Source organism: Poecile atricapillus, chromosome 33 (genome assembly GCF_030490865.1).
Source record: "Poecile atricapillus isolate bPoeAtr1 chromosome 33, bPoeAtr1.hap1, whole genome shotgun sequence".
In the NCBI taxonomy this organism is placed as follows: Eukaryota; Metazoa; Chordata; class Aves; order Passeriformes; family Paridae; genus Poecile; species Poecile atricapillus.
Genome location: NC_081281.1, coordinates 1,387,068 through 1,404,463, shown reverse-complemented (window position 1 = coordinate 1,404,463; position 17,396 = coordinate 1,387,068). Strand labels below are relative to the sequence as shown.

The 17,396-nt window shown below is 48.4% G+C and overlaps 1 protein-coding gene across 1 annotated transcript in view; it reads right to left on the bottom strand.

The window, feature by feature from the left end:
- The window catches only part of POGZ (pogo transposable element derived with ZNF domain), a 50,718-nt gene extending 34,179 nt beyond the window's left edge, over positions 1-16,539 (bottom strand). Inside the window, 5 exon segments of the mRNA XM_058860372.1 lie at positions 3,406-3,585; positions 6,640-6,748; positions 8,747-8,922; positions 10,718-10,842; positions 16,159-16,539. Coding sequence (XP_058716355.1) covers positions 3,406-3,585; positions 6,640-6,748; positions 8,747-8,922; positions 10,718-10,841 — 589 coding nt within the window. The 5' untranslated portion in view covers position 10,842; positions 16,159-16,539.
- Between the last annotated feature and the right edge of the window lie 857 nt (positions 16,540-17,396).

Sequence of the window (17,396 nt, the reverse complement as noted above, 5' to 3'; positions counted from 1 at the left end):
GATTCGCGCTTCGGGATTCGCCAGGGAGGGTTTGGGTGGAATTCCAATGGAATTCCAGACAGGAATTCACAAACTGAACCCCTTTGGACCCCAAACTCATCTCCCAGTCTATGTTTGGATGAAATTCCAATGGAATTCCAGACAGGAATTCACAAATTGAACCCCTTTTAACCCCAAACTCAACTCCCAGTCTGTGTTTGGACAAAATTCCAATGGAATTCCAGCCAGGAATTCACAAATTGAACCCCTTTGGACCCCAAACCACCTCAGGTCCTCCCCATCTCCCAGTCTATGTTTGGACGAAATTCCAATGGAATTCCAGCCAGGAATTCCAACTTTTGACCCCAAACTGCCCCAGACTCTCCTCATTTCCCAATCAACGTTTGGATGAAATTCCAATGGAATTCCAGACAGGAATTCCAACTTTTCACCCCAAACTTCCCCAGACTCTCCTCATTTCCCAGCCTACACTTGGACAAAATTCCAATGGAATTCCAGCCAGGAATTCACAAATTGAACCAGTTTTAACCCCAAACTGCCCCACACTCTCCTCATCTCCCAGTCTATGTTTGGATGAAATTCCAATGGAATTCCAGACAGGAATTCACAAATTGAACCCCTTTGGACCCCAAACCACCTCAGGTCCTCCTCATTTCCTGATCTATGTTTGGATGAAATTCCAATGGAATTCCAGACAGGAATTTCCAAACTGAACCCCTTTTGACCCCAAAACTACCCCAAGACTCTTCTCATTTCCCAACCTATACTTGGACAAAATTCCAATGGAATTCCAGACAGGAATTCCCACTCTTGACCCCCTGTTGACCCCAAACTGCCCCAAGACTCTCCTCATCTCCCAGTCTATGTTTGGATGAAATTCCAATGGAATTCCAGACAGGAATTCACAAATTGAACCCCTTTTGATCCCAAAACTACCCCAAGACTCTTCTCATTTCCCAGTCTATGTTTGGATGAAATTCCAATGGAATTCCAGACAGGAATTCCAACTTTTGACCCCAAACTGCCCCAGACTCTCCTCATTTCCCAATCAACGTTTGGATGAAATTCCAATGGAATTCCAGCCAGGAATTCCAACTTTTCACCCCAAACTTCCCCAGACTCTCCTCATTTCCCAGCCTACACTTGGACAAAATTCCAATGGAATTCCAGCCAGGAATTCACAAATTGAACCAGTTTTAACCCCAAACTGCCCCACACTCTCCTCATCTCCCGGTCTATGTTTGGATGAAATTCCAATGGAATTCCAGACAGGAATTCACAAATTGAACCAGTTTTGAGCCCGAGCTGACCCAGATCCTCCTCATTTCCCAGCCTATGTTTGGATGAAATTCCAATGGAATTCCAGACAGGAATTCACAAATTGAACCCCTTTTGACCCCAGACTGCCCCAGACTCTCCTCATCTCCCTGTCTATGTTTGGATGAAATTCCAATGGAATTCCAGCCTGGAATCCCACACTGTCCACTTCTCCAGGTTCTTCTACCTTGAGTCTCCACCAGGGAGGGTTTGGGTGGAATTCCAATGGAATTCCAACCAGGAATTCACAAACTGAACCCCTTTTAACCCCAAACTCAACTCCCAGTCTATGTTTGGATGAAATTCCAATGGAATTCCAGACAGGAATTCCCACTCTTGACCCCCTTTGGATCCCAAAACTACCCCAAGACTCTTCTCATTTCCCAGCCTATACTTGGACAAAATTCCAATGGAATTCCAGACAGGAATTCACAAATTGAACCAGTTTTGAGCCTGAGCTGACCCAGATCCTCCTCATTTCCCAGTCTATGTTTGGATGAAATTCCAATGGAATTCCAGGCAGGAATTCACAAATTGAACCCCTTTGGACCCCAAAACTACCCCAAGACTCTTCTCATTTCCCAGCCTATACTTGGACAAAATTCCAATGGAATTCCAGCCAGGAATTCCCACTCTTGACCCCCTTTGGACCCCAAAACTACCCCAAGACTCTTCTCATTTCCCAGCCTATACTTGGACAAAATTCCAATGGAATTCCAACCAGGAATTTCCAAACTGAACCCCTTTTGACCCCAAACTGCCCCACACTCTCCTCATTTCCCAATCAACGTTTGGATGAAATTCCAATGGAATTCCAGACAGGAATTCACAAACTGGACCCCTTTTGATCCCAAACTGCCCCAAGACTCTCCTCATCTCCCAGTCTGTGTTTGGACAAAATTCCAATGGAATTCCAGACAGGAATTCACAAATTGAACCAGTTTTAACCCCAAACTGCCCCACACTCTCTTCATTTCCCAGTCTATGTTTGGACAAAATTCCAATGGAATTCCAGACAGGAATTCACAAATTGAACCAGTTTTGAGCCCGAGCTGCCCCAAGACTCCCCTCATTTCCCAGTCTATGTTTGGATGAAATTCCAATGGAATTCCAGACAGGAATTCACAAATTGAACCCCTTTTGATCCCAAACTGCCCCAAGACTCTTCTCATCTCCCAGTCTATGTTTGGACAAAATTCCAATGGAATTCCAGACAGGAATTCACAAACTGAACCAGTTTTAACCCCAAACTGCCCCACACTCTCCTCATTTCCCAATCAACGTTTGGATGAAATTCCAATGGAATTCCAGACAGGAATTCACAAATTGAACCCCTTTGGACCCCAAACCACCTCAGGTCCTCCTCATCTCCCGATCTATGTTTGGATGAAATTCCAATGGAATTCCAGACAGGAATTCCCACTCTTGACCCCCTTTGGACCCCAAACTGCCCCAAGACTCTCCTCATCTCCCAGTCTATGTTTGGATGAAATTCCAATGGAATTCCAGCCAGGAATTCCAACTTTTGACCCCAGCCCCTCCTCATTCTCCAATCAACATTTGAACAAAATTCCAATGAAATTCCAGCCAGGAATTCCAACTTTTGACCCCAAACCACCCCAGACTCTCCTCATTTCCCAATCAACATCTGGACAAAATTCCAATGAAATTCCAGCCAGGAATTCCCACTCTTGACCCCCTTTTGACCCCAAACCTCCCCAGCCCCTCCTCATTCTCCAATCAACATTTGAACAAAATTCCAATGGAATTCCAGCCAGGAATTCCAACTTTTGACCCCAGCCCCTCCTCATCTCCCAATCAACATCTGGACAAAATTCCAACGGAATTCCAGCCAGGAATTCCAACTTTTGACCCCAGACTTTCCACATTTCCCAACCTATACTTGGACAAAATTCCAACGGAATTCCAGCCAGGAATTCCAACTTTTGACCCCAAACTTCCCCAGCCCCTCCTCATTCCCCACCCCCGCCCAAAGCCCCTCCTCCCAACGCCGCCCCCGTGGATTTTCCCGTCGGGAATTCCCTACAAAACCCGGGATAAAAACAGGGGAATGGAGGAAGGACTCACTCTGCTGGGGCACCTGTGCCTGGGGCACGGTGCTGCGCAGGGTCAGCGTGGCCGGGATGACGGTGGCGAAGGTGTTGGTGGCCGGCCGGCCGGGCCCGGCGCTGCCCGCTCGCACCTGAGCCACCGGAGAGAACACCTGCGGCACGCCCACCGCCGGCTTCACAAACTGCGTCCCTGGGGCTGGAAACACGCGGTGGTCAGTGGGGGAAAAGGTGGGAAAAGGTGGGAAAAGTTGTTGGGAGAAGTTGGGAAAAGGTGGGAAAAGTTGGGATTTCAAGGTTTGTTCCTAGGTGGGATTAATGGAATTTATTATTCTCTACCGCCAGCTTCACAAACTGCGTCCCTGGGGCTGGAAACACGCGGTGGTCAGCAGGGGGAAAAGTTGGGAAAAGGTGGGAAAAGTTGTTGGGAAAACTTGAGAAAACTTGGGAAAAGTTGTTGGGAGAAGTTGGGAAAAGTTGGGATTTTGAGGTTTGTTTCTAGGTGGGATTATTGGAATTAATTCCCATCGCCGGCTTCACAAACTGCGTCCCTGGGGCTGGAAACAGGCGGTGGTCAGCGGGGGAAAAGTTGGGAAGAGTTGGGAAAAGTTGGGAAAAGTTGGGAAAAGTTGTTGGGAGAAGTTGGGAAAAGTTGGGATTTCAAGGTTTGTTTCTAGGTGGGATTAATGGAATTAATTCCCACCGCCGGCTTCACAAACTGTGTCCCTGGGGCTGGAAACACGCGGTGGTCAGGGGGGGAAAAGGTGGGAAAAGGTGGGAAAAGTTGTTGGGAAAAGTTGGGAAAAGTTGGGATTTGGAGGTTTGTTTCTAGGTGGGATTAATGGAATTTATTATTCTCCACCGCCGGCTTCACAAACTGCGTCCCTGGGGCTGGAAACACGCGGTGGTCAGGGGGGGAAAAGGTGGGAAAAGGTGGGAAAAGGTGGGAAAAGGTGGGAAAAGTTGTTGGGAGAAGTTGGGAAAAGTTGGGATTTGGAGGTTTGTTCCTAGGTGGGATTAATGGAATTTATTATTCTCTACCGCCGGCTTCACAAACTGCGTCCCTGGGGCTGGAAACACGCGGTGGTCAGGGGGGGAAAAGGTGGGAAAAGGTGGGAAAAGGTGGGAAAAGTTGTTGGGAGAAGTTGGGAAAAGTTGGGATTTCAAGGTTTGTTTCTAGGTGGGATTATTGGAATTAATTCCCACCGCCGGCTTCACAAACTGCGTCCCTGGGGCTGGAAACACGCGGTGCTCAGCGGGGGAAACGGTGGGAAAAGGTGGGAAAAGTTGTTGGGAGAAGTTGGGAAAAGTTGGGAAAAGTTGTTGGGAGAAGTTGGGAAAAGTTGGGATTTGGAGGTTTGTTTCTAGGTGGGATTAATGGAATTTATTAATCCCTACTGCTGGTTTAACAAACTGCATCCCTGGGGCTGGAAACAGGCGGTGGTCAGCAGAGGGAAAAGTTGTTTGGGAAAAGTTGTTTGGGAAAAGTTGTTTGGGAAAAGTTGTTTGGGAAAAGTTGTTGGGAAAAGTTGTTGGGAAAAGTTGGGATTTCAAGGTTTGTTTCTAGGTGGGATTATTGGAATTAATTCCCACCGCCGGCTTCACAAACTGCGTCCCTGGGGCTGGAAACACGCGGTGGTCGGGGGGGGAAAAGCTGGGAAAAGTTGGGAAAAGGTGGGAAAAGTTGTTGGGAGAAGTTGGGAAAAGTTGGGAAAAGTTGTTGGGAGAAGTTGTTGGGAGAAGTTGTTGGGAGAAGTTGTTGGGAGAAGTTGTTGGGAGAAGTTGTTGGGAGAAGTTGTTGGGAGAAGTTGTTGGGAGAAGTTGTTGGGAGAAGTTGGGAAAAGTTGGGATTTCAAGGTTTGTTTCTAGGTGGGATTATTGGAATTAATTCCCACCGCCGGCTTCACAAACTGAGTCCCTGGGGCTGGAAACAGGCGGTGGTCAGCGGGGGAAAAGGTGGGAAAAGTTGTTGGGAGAAGTTGGGAAAAGGTGGGAAAAGTTGTTGGGAGAAGTTGGGCAAAGTTGGGATTTGGAGGTTTGTTTCTAGGTGGGATTAATGGAATTTATTAATCTCTACCACCGGTTTAACAAACTGCGTCCCTGGGGCTGGAAACACGCGGAGGTCAGCAGGGGAAAAGGTGGGAAAAGTTGGGAAAAGTTGTTGGGAGAAGTTGTTGGGAAAAGTTGGGATTTGGAGGTTTGGTTTTAGGTGGGATTAATGGAAAATGGAATTAATTAATTCTTAGTGATGGTTTAACAAACTGCATCCCTGGGGCTGGAAACACGCGGTGGTCAGCGGGGGGAAAAGTTGGGAAAAGGTGGGAAAAGTTGGGAGAAGTTGGGAAAAGTTGTTGGGAAAAGTTGGGATTTGGAGGTTTGTTTCTAGGTGGGATTGATCCTGAGTTATAATATTGTACTTGGAATTAATTAATCCCTACTGCCTACAAACGGGGCTGAAAACACACACAGAGCCAGGATCTGACCCTGTTCCAGGGGAAATCCCAGAAAAGTTGGGAAAAGTTGGGAAAAGTTGGGAAAAGTTAGTTGGGATTTTGAGGTTTGTTTCCAGGTGGGATTGATCCTGAGTTATGAAATTGTAGCTGGAATTAATTAATTCCTACTGATGGTTTAACAAACTGGGTGCCCGGGGCTGAAAACACACGGCAGTCGGCAGCGGGAAAAGTTGGGAAAAGTTGGGAAAAGTTGGGATTTGGAGGTTTGTTTCTAGGTGGTATTAATGGAAAATGGAATTAATTAATTCCTAGTGATGGTTTAACAAACTGTGTGCCTGGGGCTGGAAACACGCGGTGGTCAGGGAGGGAAAAGTTAGGAAAAGTTGGGAAAAGTTGGGAAAAGTTGTTGGGAAAAGTTGGGAAAAGTTGGGATTTGGATGTTTATTTCCAGGTGGGATTAATGGAATTAATTAATCCCTACTGCTGGTTTAACAAACTGTGTGCCTGGGGTTGAAAACACACACAGAGCCTGGATCCAACCCTGCTCCAGGGGAAATCTGGGAAAATTTCCTCTGGCAAATCCTCACCATCATCATCATCATTCTTAGCATTATTAACTATTAATTAGCCGTTATTATTTTATTGTTTTTTAATTAATTCATTAATTAGCTACCTAGCAGGAGGAGGGGTGGGCCCCACCTGGCTGATGGGGCTGCACCGGCCACTCCTCATCCTCATTATTATTTATTCATGATTATTATTTTATTAATAATTGATTGATTGATTAATTAATTGATTACCTGGCACGAGGGTGATGGGCCGGACAGTCTGGCCCTGCTGGACATTGAGCACGATGCCCACCTGGTTCATGGGGCTCTGCACGGGCCGGACATTCCGCACTGGGAATCCCTGGAATCCAAAGGATCCGTCAGAAACCCGGGAAAAATATCCCAGAAAATCCCAAAATCATCCCTGGAATCCACGGGATCCATCAGAAACCCGGGAAAAATATCCCAAAGAATCCCAAAATCATCCCTGGAATCCAAGGGATCCCACAGAGCATGGGAAAAATATCCCAAACAATCCCAAAATCATCCCTGGAATCCAAAGGATCCGTCAGAAACACGGGAAAAATATCCCAAACAATCCCAAAATCATCCCTGGAATCCAAAGGATCCGTCAGAAACACGGGAAAAATATCCCAGACAATCCCAAAATCATCTCTGGAATCCAAAGGATCCGTCAGAAACACGGGAAAAATATCCCAGACAATCCCAAAATCATCCCTGGAATCCAAGATATCCCACAGAAACCCGGGAAAAATATCCCAAACAATCCCAAAATCATCCCTGGAATCCAAGGGATCCAACAGAGCATGGGAAAATATCCCAAACAATCCCAAAATCATCCCTGGAATCCAAGGGATCCAAGAGAGCATGAGAAAAATATCCCAAACAATCCCAAAATCATCCCTGGAATCCAAGGGATCCATCAGAAACCCGGGAAAAATATCCCAAACAATCCCAAAATCATCCCTGGAATCCAAAGGATCCCACAGAACATGGGAAAAATATCCCAAACAATCCCAAAATCATCCCTGGAATCCAAGGGATTCAAGAGAAACCCGGGAAAAATATCCCAAACAATCCCAAAATCATCCCTGGAATCCAAAGGATCCATCAGAAACACGGGAAAAATATCCCAAACAATCCCAAAATCATCCCTGGAATCCAAGGGATCCCACAGAAACCCGGGAAAAATATCCCAAACAATCCCAAAATCATCCCTGGAATCCAAAGGATCCGTCAGAAACACGGGAAAAATATCCCAAACAATCCCAAAATCATCACTGGAATCCAAAGGATCCCACAGAACATGGGAAAATATCCCAAACAATCCCAAAATCATCCCTGGAATCCAAGGGATCCAAGAGAAACCCGGGAAAAATATCCCAAACAATCCCAAAATCATCCCTGGAATCCAAAGGATCCCACAGAACATGGGAAAAATATCCCAAACAATCCCAAAATCATCTCTGGAATCCAAGATATCCCACAGAAACCCGGGAAAAATATCCCAAACAATCCCAAAATCATCCCTGGAATCCAAGGGATCCCACAGAAACCTGGGAAAAATATCCCAAACTATCCCAAAATCATCCCTGGAATCCAAGGGATCCCACAGAAACCTGGGAAAGATATCCCAAACAATCCCAAAATCATCCCTGGAATCCAAAGGATCCGTCAGAAACCCGGGAAAAATATCCCAAACAATCCCAAAATCATCCCTGGAATCCAAGGGATCCATCAGAACCCAGGAAAAATATCCCAAACAATCCCAAAATCATCCCTGGAATCCAAGGGATCCAAGAGAAACCCGGGAAAAATATCCCAAACAATCCCAAAATCATCCCTGGAATCCAAGGGATCCCACAGAAACCTGGGAAAGATATCCCAAACAATCCCAAAATCATCCCTGGAATCCAAGGGATCCCACAGAACATGGGAAAATATCCCAAACAATCCCCAAAAATCCCTTTCCAGAAAAATCCAGCAAGGTCCAACCCCCATCCCACAGCCCCGAGTGGATTTTGACACGTTGAGAAAACAGCTTTAAAAAAAATCACTGAAAAAAGGGATTTTTTTTCCCCAGGAAAGAGGAGTTTTCATGGATTTTCCATGGAATTCCAGGTGAGAGGCTCTTCCCAGGAAAAGAAAATCTGCCAAGGTTTGAGGTTTTGGGGGGAAATCCCAAAATTTGGGATTTTGGGGGGATTTTGGCGCAAGGGAAAAACGTGCGGCGGAAAAGCCGCAGCGGGCGAGAACGGAGCGAGGAGCTGGAATTCCCAGGGGGTTTTTCCTGGGATTTTCCATGGATTTTCCATGGATTTGGGGCTGTGGAGCTCACCTGGGTGGTGATGAAGATGGGCTGGGTGCCTGCAGGAGGGTTGGTGCCGTGGTTGGCGTTCTGCATCAGCTGAACCGGCCGCAGCAGCGGCTGCGTCACCACCGCGCCCAGGCCGGGCGCGGGGCTCTGAGCCAGCAGCAGGGACTGCCCGCCAGGCTGGACAGCGGCGTTCCCACCTGGAAAACAACCAGGAAAAAGGTGGGAAAAGGGGGAAAAGTTGGGGGAATAAATGTGGGAAAAGGGGGAAAAGTTGGGGGAAAGTTGGGGGAAAAGTTGGGGGAAAAGTTGGGGGAAAAGTTGGGGGAAAAGTTGGGGGAAAAGTTGGGGGAAAAGTTGGGGGAAAAGTTGGGGGAAAAGTTGGGGGAAAAGTTGGGGGAAAAGTTGGGGGAAAAGTTGGGGGAAAAGTTGGGGGAAAAGTTGGGGGAAAAGTTGGGGGAAAAGTTGGGGGAAAAGTTGGGGGAAAAGTGTGAGGAAAATGTGGGAAAAGGGGGAAAAGTTGGGGGAATAAATGTGGGAAAAGGGGGAAAAGTTGGGGGAAAGTTGGGGGGAAAGTGGGGGGGAAAACGTGGGGAAAGGGGAAAAAGTTGGGGGAATGTTGGGGGAAAAATGTGGGAAAAGTTGGGGGAAAAAATGTGGGGAAAGGGGAAAAAGTTGGAGGAAAGTGGGGGGAAAAAACGTGGGAGAAGGGGGAAAAGTTGGGGGAAAAAACATGGGAAAAGGGGGAAAAGTTGGGGGAATGTTGGGGGAAAAATGTGGGAAAAGTTGGGGAAAAGTTGGGGGAATGTTGGGGGAATGTTGGGGGAAAAATGTGGGAAAAGTTGGGGAAAAGTTGGGGAAAAGTTGGGGGAAAAAAAGTGGGAAAAGGAGGAAACGTTGGGGGAATGTTGGGGGAAAAATGTGGGAAAAGTTGGGGAAAAGTTGGGGGAAAAAAAGTGGGAAAAGGGGGAAACGTTGGGGGAATGTTGGGGGAAAAGTGTGAGAAAAATGTGGGAAAAGGGGGAAAAGTTGGGGGAATGTTGGGGGGAAAAATGTGGGAAAAGTTGGGGAAAAGTTGGGGGAAAAAACAGTGGGGAAAGGGGGAGAAGTCGGTGGGAAAAGTGGGAAAAATTGAGTGGGAAAATGGAGAAAAATGGGCAAAAATAAGTGGGGGAAAAAGGGGTAAAATTAAGTGAGAATCAGGGGAAAATTAAGTGGGAAAAGGGGGAAATTCCACGGGATTTCCCTTGGGGAAAGGGGAAACATCAGTGGGAAAAATTAAGTGGGAAAAGGGGAAAAATCAGGGAAAAATAAGTGGGGAAAAAAGGGGAAAATCAGGGAAAAATAAGTGGGGAAAAAAGGGGAAAATCAGGGAAAAATGAGTGGGAAAAAAAGGGGAATATTAGGGAAAAATAAGTGGGAAAAAAGGGGGAAAATCAGGGAAAAATAAGTGGGGAAAAAAAGGGAAAATTAGGGAAAAATAAGTGGGAAAAAAGGGGAAAATCAGGGAAAAATAAGTGGGAAAAAAAGGGGAAAAAAAGGGGAAAAATAGGGAAAAATAAGTGGGAACGAAAGGGAAAAAATAGGGAAAAATGAGGGGGAAAAAAGGGGAAAATCAGGGAAAAATAAGTGGGAAAAAAAGTGGAAAATTAGGGAAAAATAAATGGGGAAAAAAGGGGGGAAAATAGGGAAAAATAAGTGGGAAAAAAAGGGGAAAAAAGGGGAAAAATAAGTGGAAAAAAAGGGGAAAAAAAGGAGAAAAAAAGGGGAAAAAAGGGGAAAAAAAGGGGAAAAAAAGGGGGAAAACAGTGGGAAAAACAGTGGGAAAAAAGGGGAAAAATAGGGAAAAATAAGTGGGAAAAAAGGGGAAAAATAGGGAAAATGAGGGGAAAAAGGGGAAAAATAGGGAAAAATAAGTGGGAAAGGAACGGGGAAAATTAGGGAAAAATAAATGGGGAAAAATAGGGAAAATCAGGGAAAAATGGGAGAAAAGACCTGTGGAATTTTTTTCCATGGAATTGTAATCCTCCACCACGGAATCCTCGATGACGTCGCTGATTTTTTGCCATGGCTCCAGCTCCTCCTCCTCACATTCCATGAAAAGATCCGTGTCCGCCATCCTGGGAAAAAAAAAAGGGGAAAAATGGGAATTTGGCACGAAAAAATTCACAGGGATTTTTTTTCTCAAGGGGAGGAAGAGGAATGATGGGTTTGGGTTGGTTTTAGATCCCGAAATTCCAAGAGAAAACGAATGGAGATGGGAATTTTCAGGGTATTTCTCTGGTTTTCTTTAGGAAAATCTGGGGGAAATTCCTGGATTTGACTCAAAATTGGGATTTTTTCCCTCCTCACTCACAGAGGAATTCCAAGTTATTTCTCTGCTGCAAAATCTCCCTTTTCTTCCAAGGAAATCCGTGGAATTTGGGATGAAAATTCCCTGGATTGACCCAAAACTGGGATTTTTTGCCGAGGAATTCCAAGTGAAGAATTCCAGGTTTAAAATCTCTGTTTCTTTCCAAAGAAATCAGTGGAATTTGGGATGAAAATCTCCGGGATTGACTCAAAATTGGAATATTTTGCCTCTCCCCCACTGAGGAATTCCAGGTTATCTCCTGGTTTTAAAAATTTAAACTCCCAAAAATTTAAGATTTCCAAAAATTCCGAATTATTTTTGGCTATCCTGGAAATTTGGAAATTCCCAGCTTGGAAAGAGCAGTGGGAGCTTCGGTTTGAAGGCTTTGAATTAAAAATAAAATGAAGTAAAAATTTAAAAATAAAAATGGAAATAAAAATTTTAAAAAGGGTAAACTGACCTAAAATAAAATTAAAGTAAAATTAAAAATAAAATTAAAAATAAAACTAAAATTAAGACTAAAAATGAAATTAAAATAATGAAGTTAAAACTCCAAACAAAAATAAATAAAAATTAAAAATATGAACAAAAATAAGGAAAAATAGAAACAAAAATATGGACAAAAATAAAATATTTAATAATAATAAAAGTGTAATAAAAATATAAATAAAAACATTACTACAAATATAATTAGAATAAGAAGAATAAAGAATTCTTTTCCCCCATTCCAGGAAAATTTTCCATCATTCCCTCACCCAGGCAGAAGCATCAGAGAGAATTCCCAAGGTTGGGAAGCCCTGGGAGGAGAATTCCAAGAATTTGGGGATTTAAAGGAAAATTTGTGCAGGGATAAAAAATAAAAACAAAAATAGAAATTAAAATTAAAGCACTGGGAGGAGAATTCCAAGAATTCGGGGATTTAAAGGAAAATTTGTGCAGGGATAAAAATAAAAACAAAAATAGAAATTAAAATTAAAGCACTGGGAGGAGAATTCCAAGAATTTGGGGATTTAAAGGAAAATTTGTGCAGGGATAAAAAATAAAAACAAAAATAGAACTTAAAATTAAAGCACTGGGAGGAGAATTCCAAGAATTCGGGGATTTAAAGGAAAATTTGTGCAGGAATAAAAATAAAAATTAAACAGAGCTCCCCAACTTGGGAATTGTCTCCGTTACTTCCATCTGAAGTGGTGGAATTGTGGAAAATTTTCCTGGAATGGGGGAAAAAAACGGGATTTTGGTGTCTGCCATGGCACAGGAAGAACCTTGGAATGTTCTCCTGCCTCTTCCCAAAAAATTCCATCCTCCAGGCCTTGGGAAAACTGGAAAAATAATCCCAAACAAATCAGGAATGCTTGGTTTTCCTTTGGTTTGGAGGTGGATAAAATGCCCCAATTAAATGTTAATAAGAACCAATAATTCTATTTCATTAACGGCCCTAAAACATCCAGGAATTGGGAAAAAATCTGGGAATTTGGAAGTGAATTTGGGAAGCAAAAAGCAAATTTCTTTTGGGATGTCACCTTCCCATCCATAAAAAAAACAGGAAAACCTCATCCCAAGCGGCTTTATGTTAATTAATCAGATTTAATTTGTGTTAATTAAGCATTAAAAGCCTTTCAAATGCTTTATTTTGATTTTTTTTTATGATTATTAATTTTTTTTTCCCAGCCTTTTTGGGAATTTTCCTGGTGGGATCCCTTCCATCCTCTGGCCACGCTGGGATCAGGTGAATCCCAAGAAAACCGAGTCAACTGCAGGAAATTCGAGTTGATCCCAAGAAAATCGGATTTTTGGGAAGCAGGATCCCATCCAGAGGGAATTCCAGGAAAACCTCGGGATGGCACCAAAGACTGCGAATTTTCAGAGCAGCAGCAGCAGCAGCCTCGGGGGATTTTTGGGATGGAATCCCAAATCCCGCTGCAGGGAGGGAGGGAGGGAGGGAATTCCTGACCCTTTCCCAGGAGGGAAAAGGAGGAGTTTTCCGGTTTTTCCCTGCTTGGATCCGGGTGGGATGAAGGGATGGAGCCGCTCCTGAGGGTGACAGCGCAGGGATGCGACAGGGAAAAGTGGGAAGAGAGGTGAGATGGGATCCCAGATCCCAGAGAAGAGGATCCCAATCCCAGATCCCTGAGGAGAAAATTTGGATCCCAATCCCAGATCCCTGAGGAGAAAATTTGGATCCCAATCCCAGATCCCTGAGGAGAAAATTTGGATCCCAATCCCAGATCCCTGAGGAGAAAATTTGGATCCCAATCCCAGATCCCTGAGGAGAGTATTTGGATCCCAATTCCAGATCCCAGAGAAATAGGGATCCCAGTCCCAGATTCCTGAGGAATGGGGTGAGATCCCAATCCCAGGTTCCTGAGGGGTGGAATAGCAACCCCAGGACCCTCAGGAGAAGGTTGGGATCCCAACCCCAAATCCCTGAGGGAGAGGAGTGGGATCCCGACCCCAAATCCCTGAGGAGAAGGGTGGGATCCCAACCCCAAATCCCTGTGGAAGAGGGGTGGGATCCCGACCCCAAATCCCTGAGGAGAAGGGTGGGATCCCAACCCCAAATCCCTGTGGAAGAGGGAGGATCCCAACCCCAAATCCCTGAGGGAGAGGAGTGGGATCCCAATCCCAAATCCGTGTGGAAGAGGGAGGATCCCAACTCCAAATCCCTGTGGAAGAGGGGGGATCCCAACCCCAAATCCCTGAGGGAGAGGAGTGGGATCCCGATCCCAAATCCCTGAGGAAGAGGAGGGATCCCAATCCCAAATCCCTGTGGAAGAGGGGGGGATCCCAACTCCAAATCCCTGTGGAAGAGGGGGGATCCCAATCCCAGTGGAAGAGGGGTGGGATCCCAACCCCAAATCCCTGAGGAAGAGGGGGGATCCCAACCCCAAATCCCTGAGGGAGAGGAGTGGGATCCCAACCCCAAATCCCTGAGGAAGAGGGGGGATCCCAACTCCAAATCCCTGAGGGAGAGGAGTGGGATCCCAATCCCAAATCCCTGTGGAAGAGGGGGGATCCCAATCCCAAATCCCTGTGGAAGAGGGGGGGATCCCAACTCCAAATCCCTGAGGAAGAGGGGGGATCCCGATCCCAAATCCCTGTGGAAGAGGGGGGATCCCGATCCCAAATCCCTGAGGGAGAGGGGGGATCCCGATCCCAAATCCCTGAGGAAGAGGGGGGATCCCGACCTCAAATCCCTGAGGGAGAGCAGTGGGATCCCAACCCCAAATCCCTGTGGAAGAGGGGGGATCCCAATCCCAAATCCCTGTGGAAGAGGGGTGAGATCCCGACCCCAAATCCCTGAGGGAGAGGGGGGATCCCGACCCCAAATCCCTGAGGAGAAGGGTGGGATCCCAATCCCAAATCCCTGTGGAAGAGGGGTGAGATCCCAACCCCAAATCCCTGAGGAGAAGGGTGGGATCCCAACCCCAAATCCCTGTGGAAGAGGGGTGAGATCCCAACCCCAAATCCCTGAGGAGAAGGGTGGGATCCCAATCCCAAATCCCTGAGGAAGAGGGGGGATCCCAACCCCAAATCCCTGAGGGAGAGGGGGGATCCCGACCCCAAATCCCTGAGGGAGAGGAGTGGGATCCCAACCCCAAATCCCTGTGGAAGAGGGGGGGATCCCAATCCCAAATCCCTGTGGAAGAGGAGGGGATCCCAACCCCAAATCCCTGTGGAAGAGGGGGGATCCCAACCCCAAATCCCTGTGGAAGAGGGGGGATCCCAATCCCAAATCCCTGTGGAAGAGGGGGGATCCCAATCCCAAATCCCTGTGGAAGAGGGGGGATCCCAACCCCAAATCCCTGTGGAAGAGGGGGGATCCCAACCCCAAATCCCTGTGGAAGAGGGGGGATCCCAACTCCAAATCCCTGAGGGAGAGGGGAGGGATGACAATCCCAGGACCCTCAGGAGAAGGTTGAGATCCCGATCCCAAATCCCTGAGGAAGAGGGGGGAATCCCAACCCCAAATCCCTGTGGAAGAGGGGGAATCCCAACCCCAAATCCCTGTGGAAGAGGGGGGATCCCAACCCCAAATCCCTGTGGAAGAGGGGGGATCCCAACCCCAAATCCCTGAGGGAGAGGAGTGGGATCCCAATCCCAAATCCCTGAGGAAGAGGGGGGATCCCAATCCCAAATCCCTGACGGCGCCGGAGAGGGGCACTCACTCAGCGAACGTGAAGCGCCAGCAGGCCAAGGATGATGAGGGGGGGGGGTCTCACCCTGCAAACCGCTGATCCCAAACCCTCCCCTTTTCCTTAACCTCCCCCAAAAACCGGGAAAAAGCCGTTTCTCCCGACAACTCCGGGAAAAGCCCCCTCACCACACACACACACACACCCCCTCAGCGTATTGTGACGGCTAAGAAAGAGAACGAAAAATAATCCCCGTGCCCAACATGGCCGCCCACCAGCGAAGCAGCGCCGCCAAAGAGAGGAGGGGGCGGCAGCAGCGGGAGAAGGGGGAGAGGAAGGACACGACTGCTCCCTCCTCAACCCGGCGGTGGCGACCGGGGGGCGACGGTGAGGGGAGCCCCGGTATGGCGGGAGGGGGAGCGCGGAGGGAGCGGCGGCAGAGCCGCATCACGCCGCCCCCCTCTCCTGAGGGCGGCCGCTTCACCGCGCCCCCCGGGCCGTGAGGGCTGCGCGCGGATCCCTCCGCGTCCCTCAGCGCCCGCCCGGAGCCCGGCGGGAGCGGCCGCGGCTCCTCCCCGGCCCCTCCTCGGCACCCCGAGCCCTCCCTCCTCCTCCTCCTCCTCCTTCTTCTCCTCCTCCTCCTCCTCCTCCAGCTCTTCTCCTCCTCCTCCTCCCGCCACCGCTTTGTGTACGGCGCGCTCCGGCCCTGCCGCCCCCCCCAACCACCCCCCCCTCCGCCTCCTTCATTCCCTCCTTCTCCCCCATTCCCGGGCGGTTCGAGCCGGTTCCACCATCACCGATCTCCCCCCCCGACACACACACACACACACACACACACACACACACACACACACACACACTTCCACCTCCATCTCCCGCCGCCGCCACTCCGGGGGGGGCCCCGCCGTCTTCATCCCCCCCTCCTTTCCCCGCGCCCCCCGCCTCACCTTCCTCAGCGCTGCCGCCGCTCGCTCCTATGGGGCTCCGCCGACCCGCAGGGCGCGGGGGCAGGTGGCATGAGCCCCCCCCCCCCAGTCCCTCACACTTGGCGGGATGCTGAGGAGGAGGATGAAGATGATGATGATGATGAAGAAGAAGAAGGAATTATCCCTGCCTCTGCTCGCCCTCTGTACGTTGTGCCGGGGGGCGGCTCCGTGCTTGCCGTGCGTGTGGGGTTTTTTTTTTTCCCCCCCCACCTCTCCTCTACTTCACTTCTCACGGGAAAAAAAAAAAGGGGGGGGGGAGGGGGGGGGGATAAAAAAAAAAAGGTCGTCGGGCCCGGCGGGCTGATACAGGCGCGCGGCGCCCGCAGCCGCACCACACACACAACACACACACCACACACACAAAAAGGGGACCTGGCCGGCGGAGGGATACAGCTGACGTCACTTCCTCCTGCGCGCGGTGACGTCACGGGGGCCGGGCCCTGAGGGGGCTGAGGGAGGGAAGGGGAAGGGCGGGAAAGCGGCGCCGCTGGGTCGCGACCCCCGGCCGCTCCTCAGGGGTTTTGCCCTCATGGATCCGCCATTCTGCGCTTCTCAGGGGATCATGAGGGGGTGAAGGGCTGGAGAAGTGGCCCTCGGGTTGAGGGGGTGCTCCCCGGTCGGGTGGGCCCGTGAGCCCCTCTGAGCCGGCGGGTGAGGGATGGCTGGTGCTCCCTGGTGAAGATTTCCCACCTGAGGGCAAAAATTCTCCACCTGAGGGCGAAATATCCCACCTGGACAGGTGTTGGGTTTATCTGGGTGGGCTTTGCCCACCTTCAAGCTCTCTTGGAGTTGGGACCAGCCCTCCTTGACATTCCCAAGGTGCAAAGGTGGTCACTGGCTCACCTGAGGGTAAAAATTCTACACCTGATCCAGCCCCAAAATGAGGAAAAACAGCCCCAAAAAATGAGGAGAAATCAGCCCCAAAATGAGGAATAAACAGCCCCAAAAAATGAGGAGAAATCAGCCCAAAATGAGGAATAAACAGCCCAAAAAGGAGGGAAAACAGCTCCAAAAAAATTGAGGAGAAATCAGCCCCAAAATGAGGAATAAACAGCCCAAAAAGGAGGGAAAACAGACCCAAAAAATGAGGAGAAATCATCCCCAAAATGAGGAATAAACAGCTCAAAAAGGAGGGAAAACAGCTCCAAAAAATGAGGAGAAATCAGCCCCAAAATGAGGAATAAACAGCCCAAAAAATG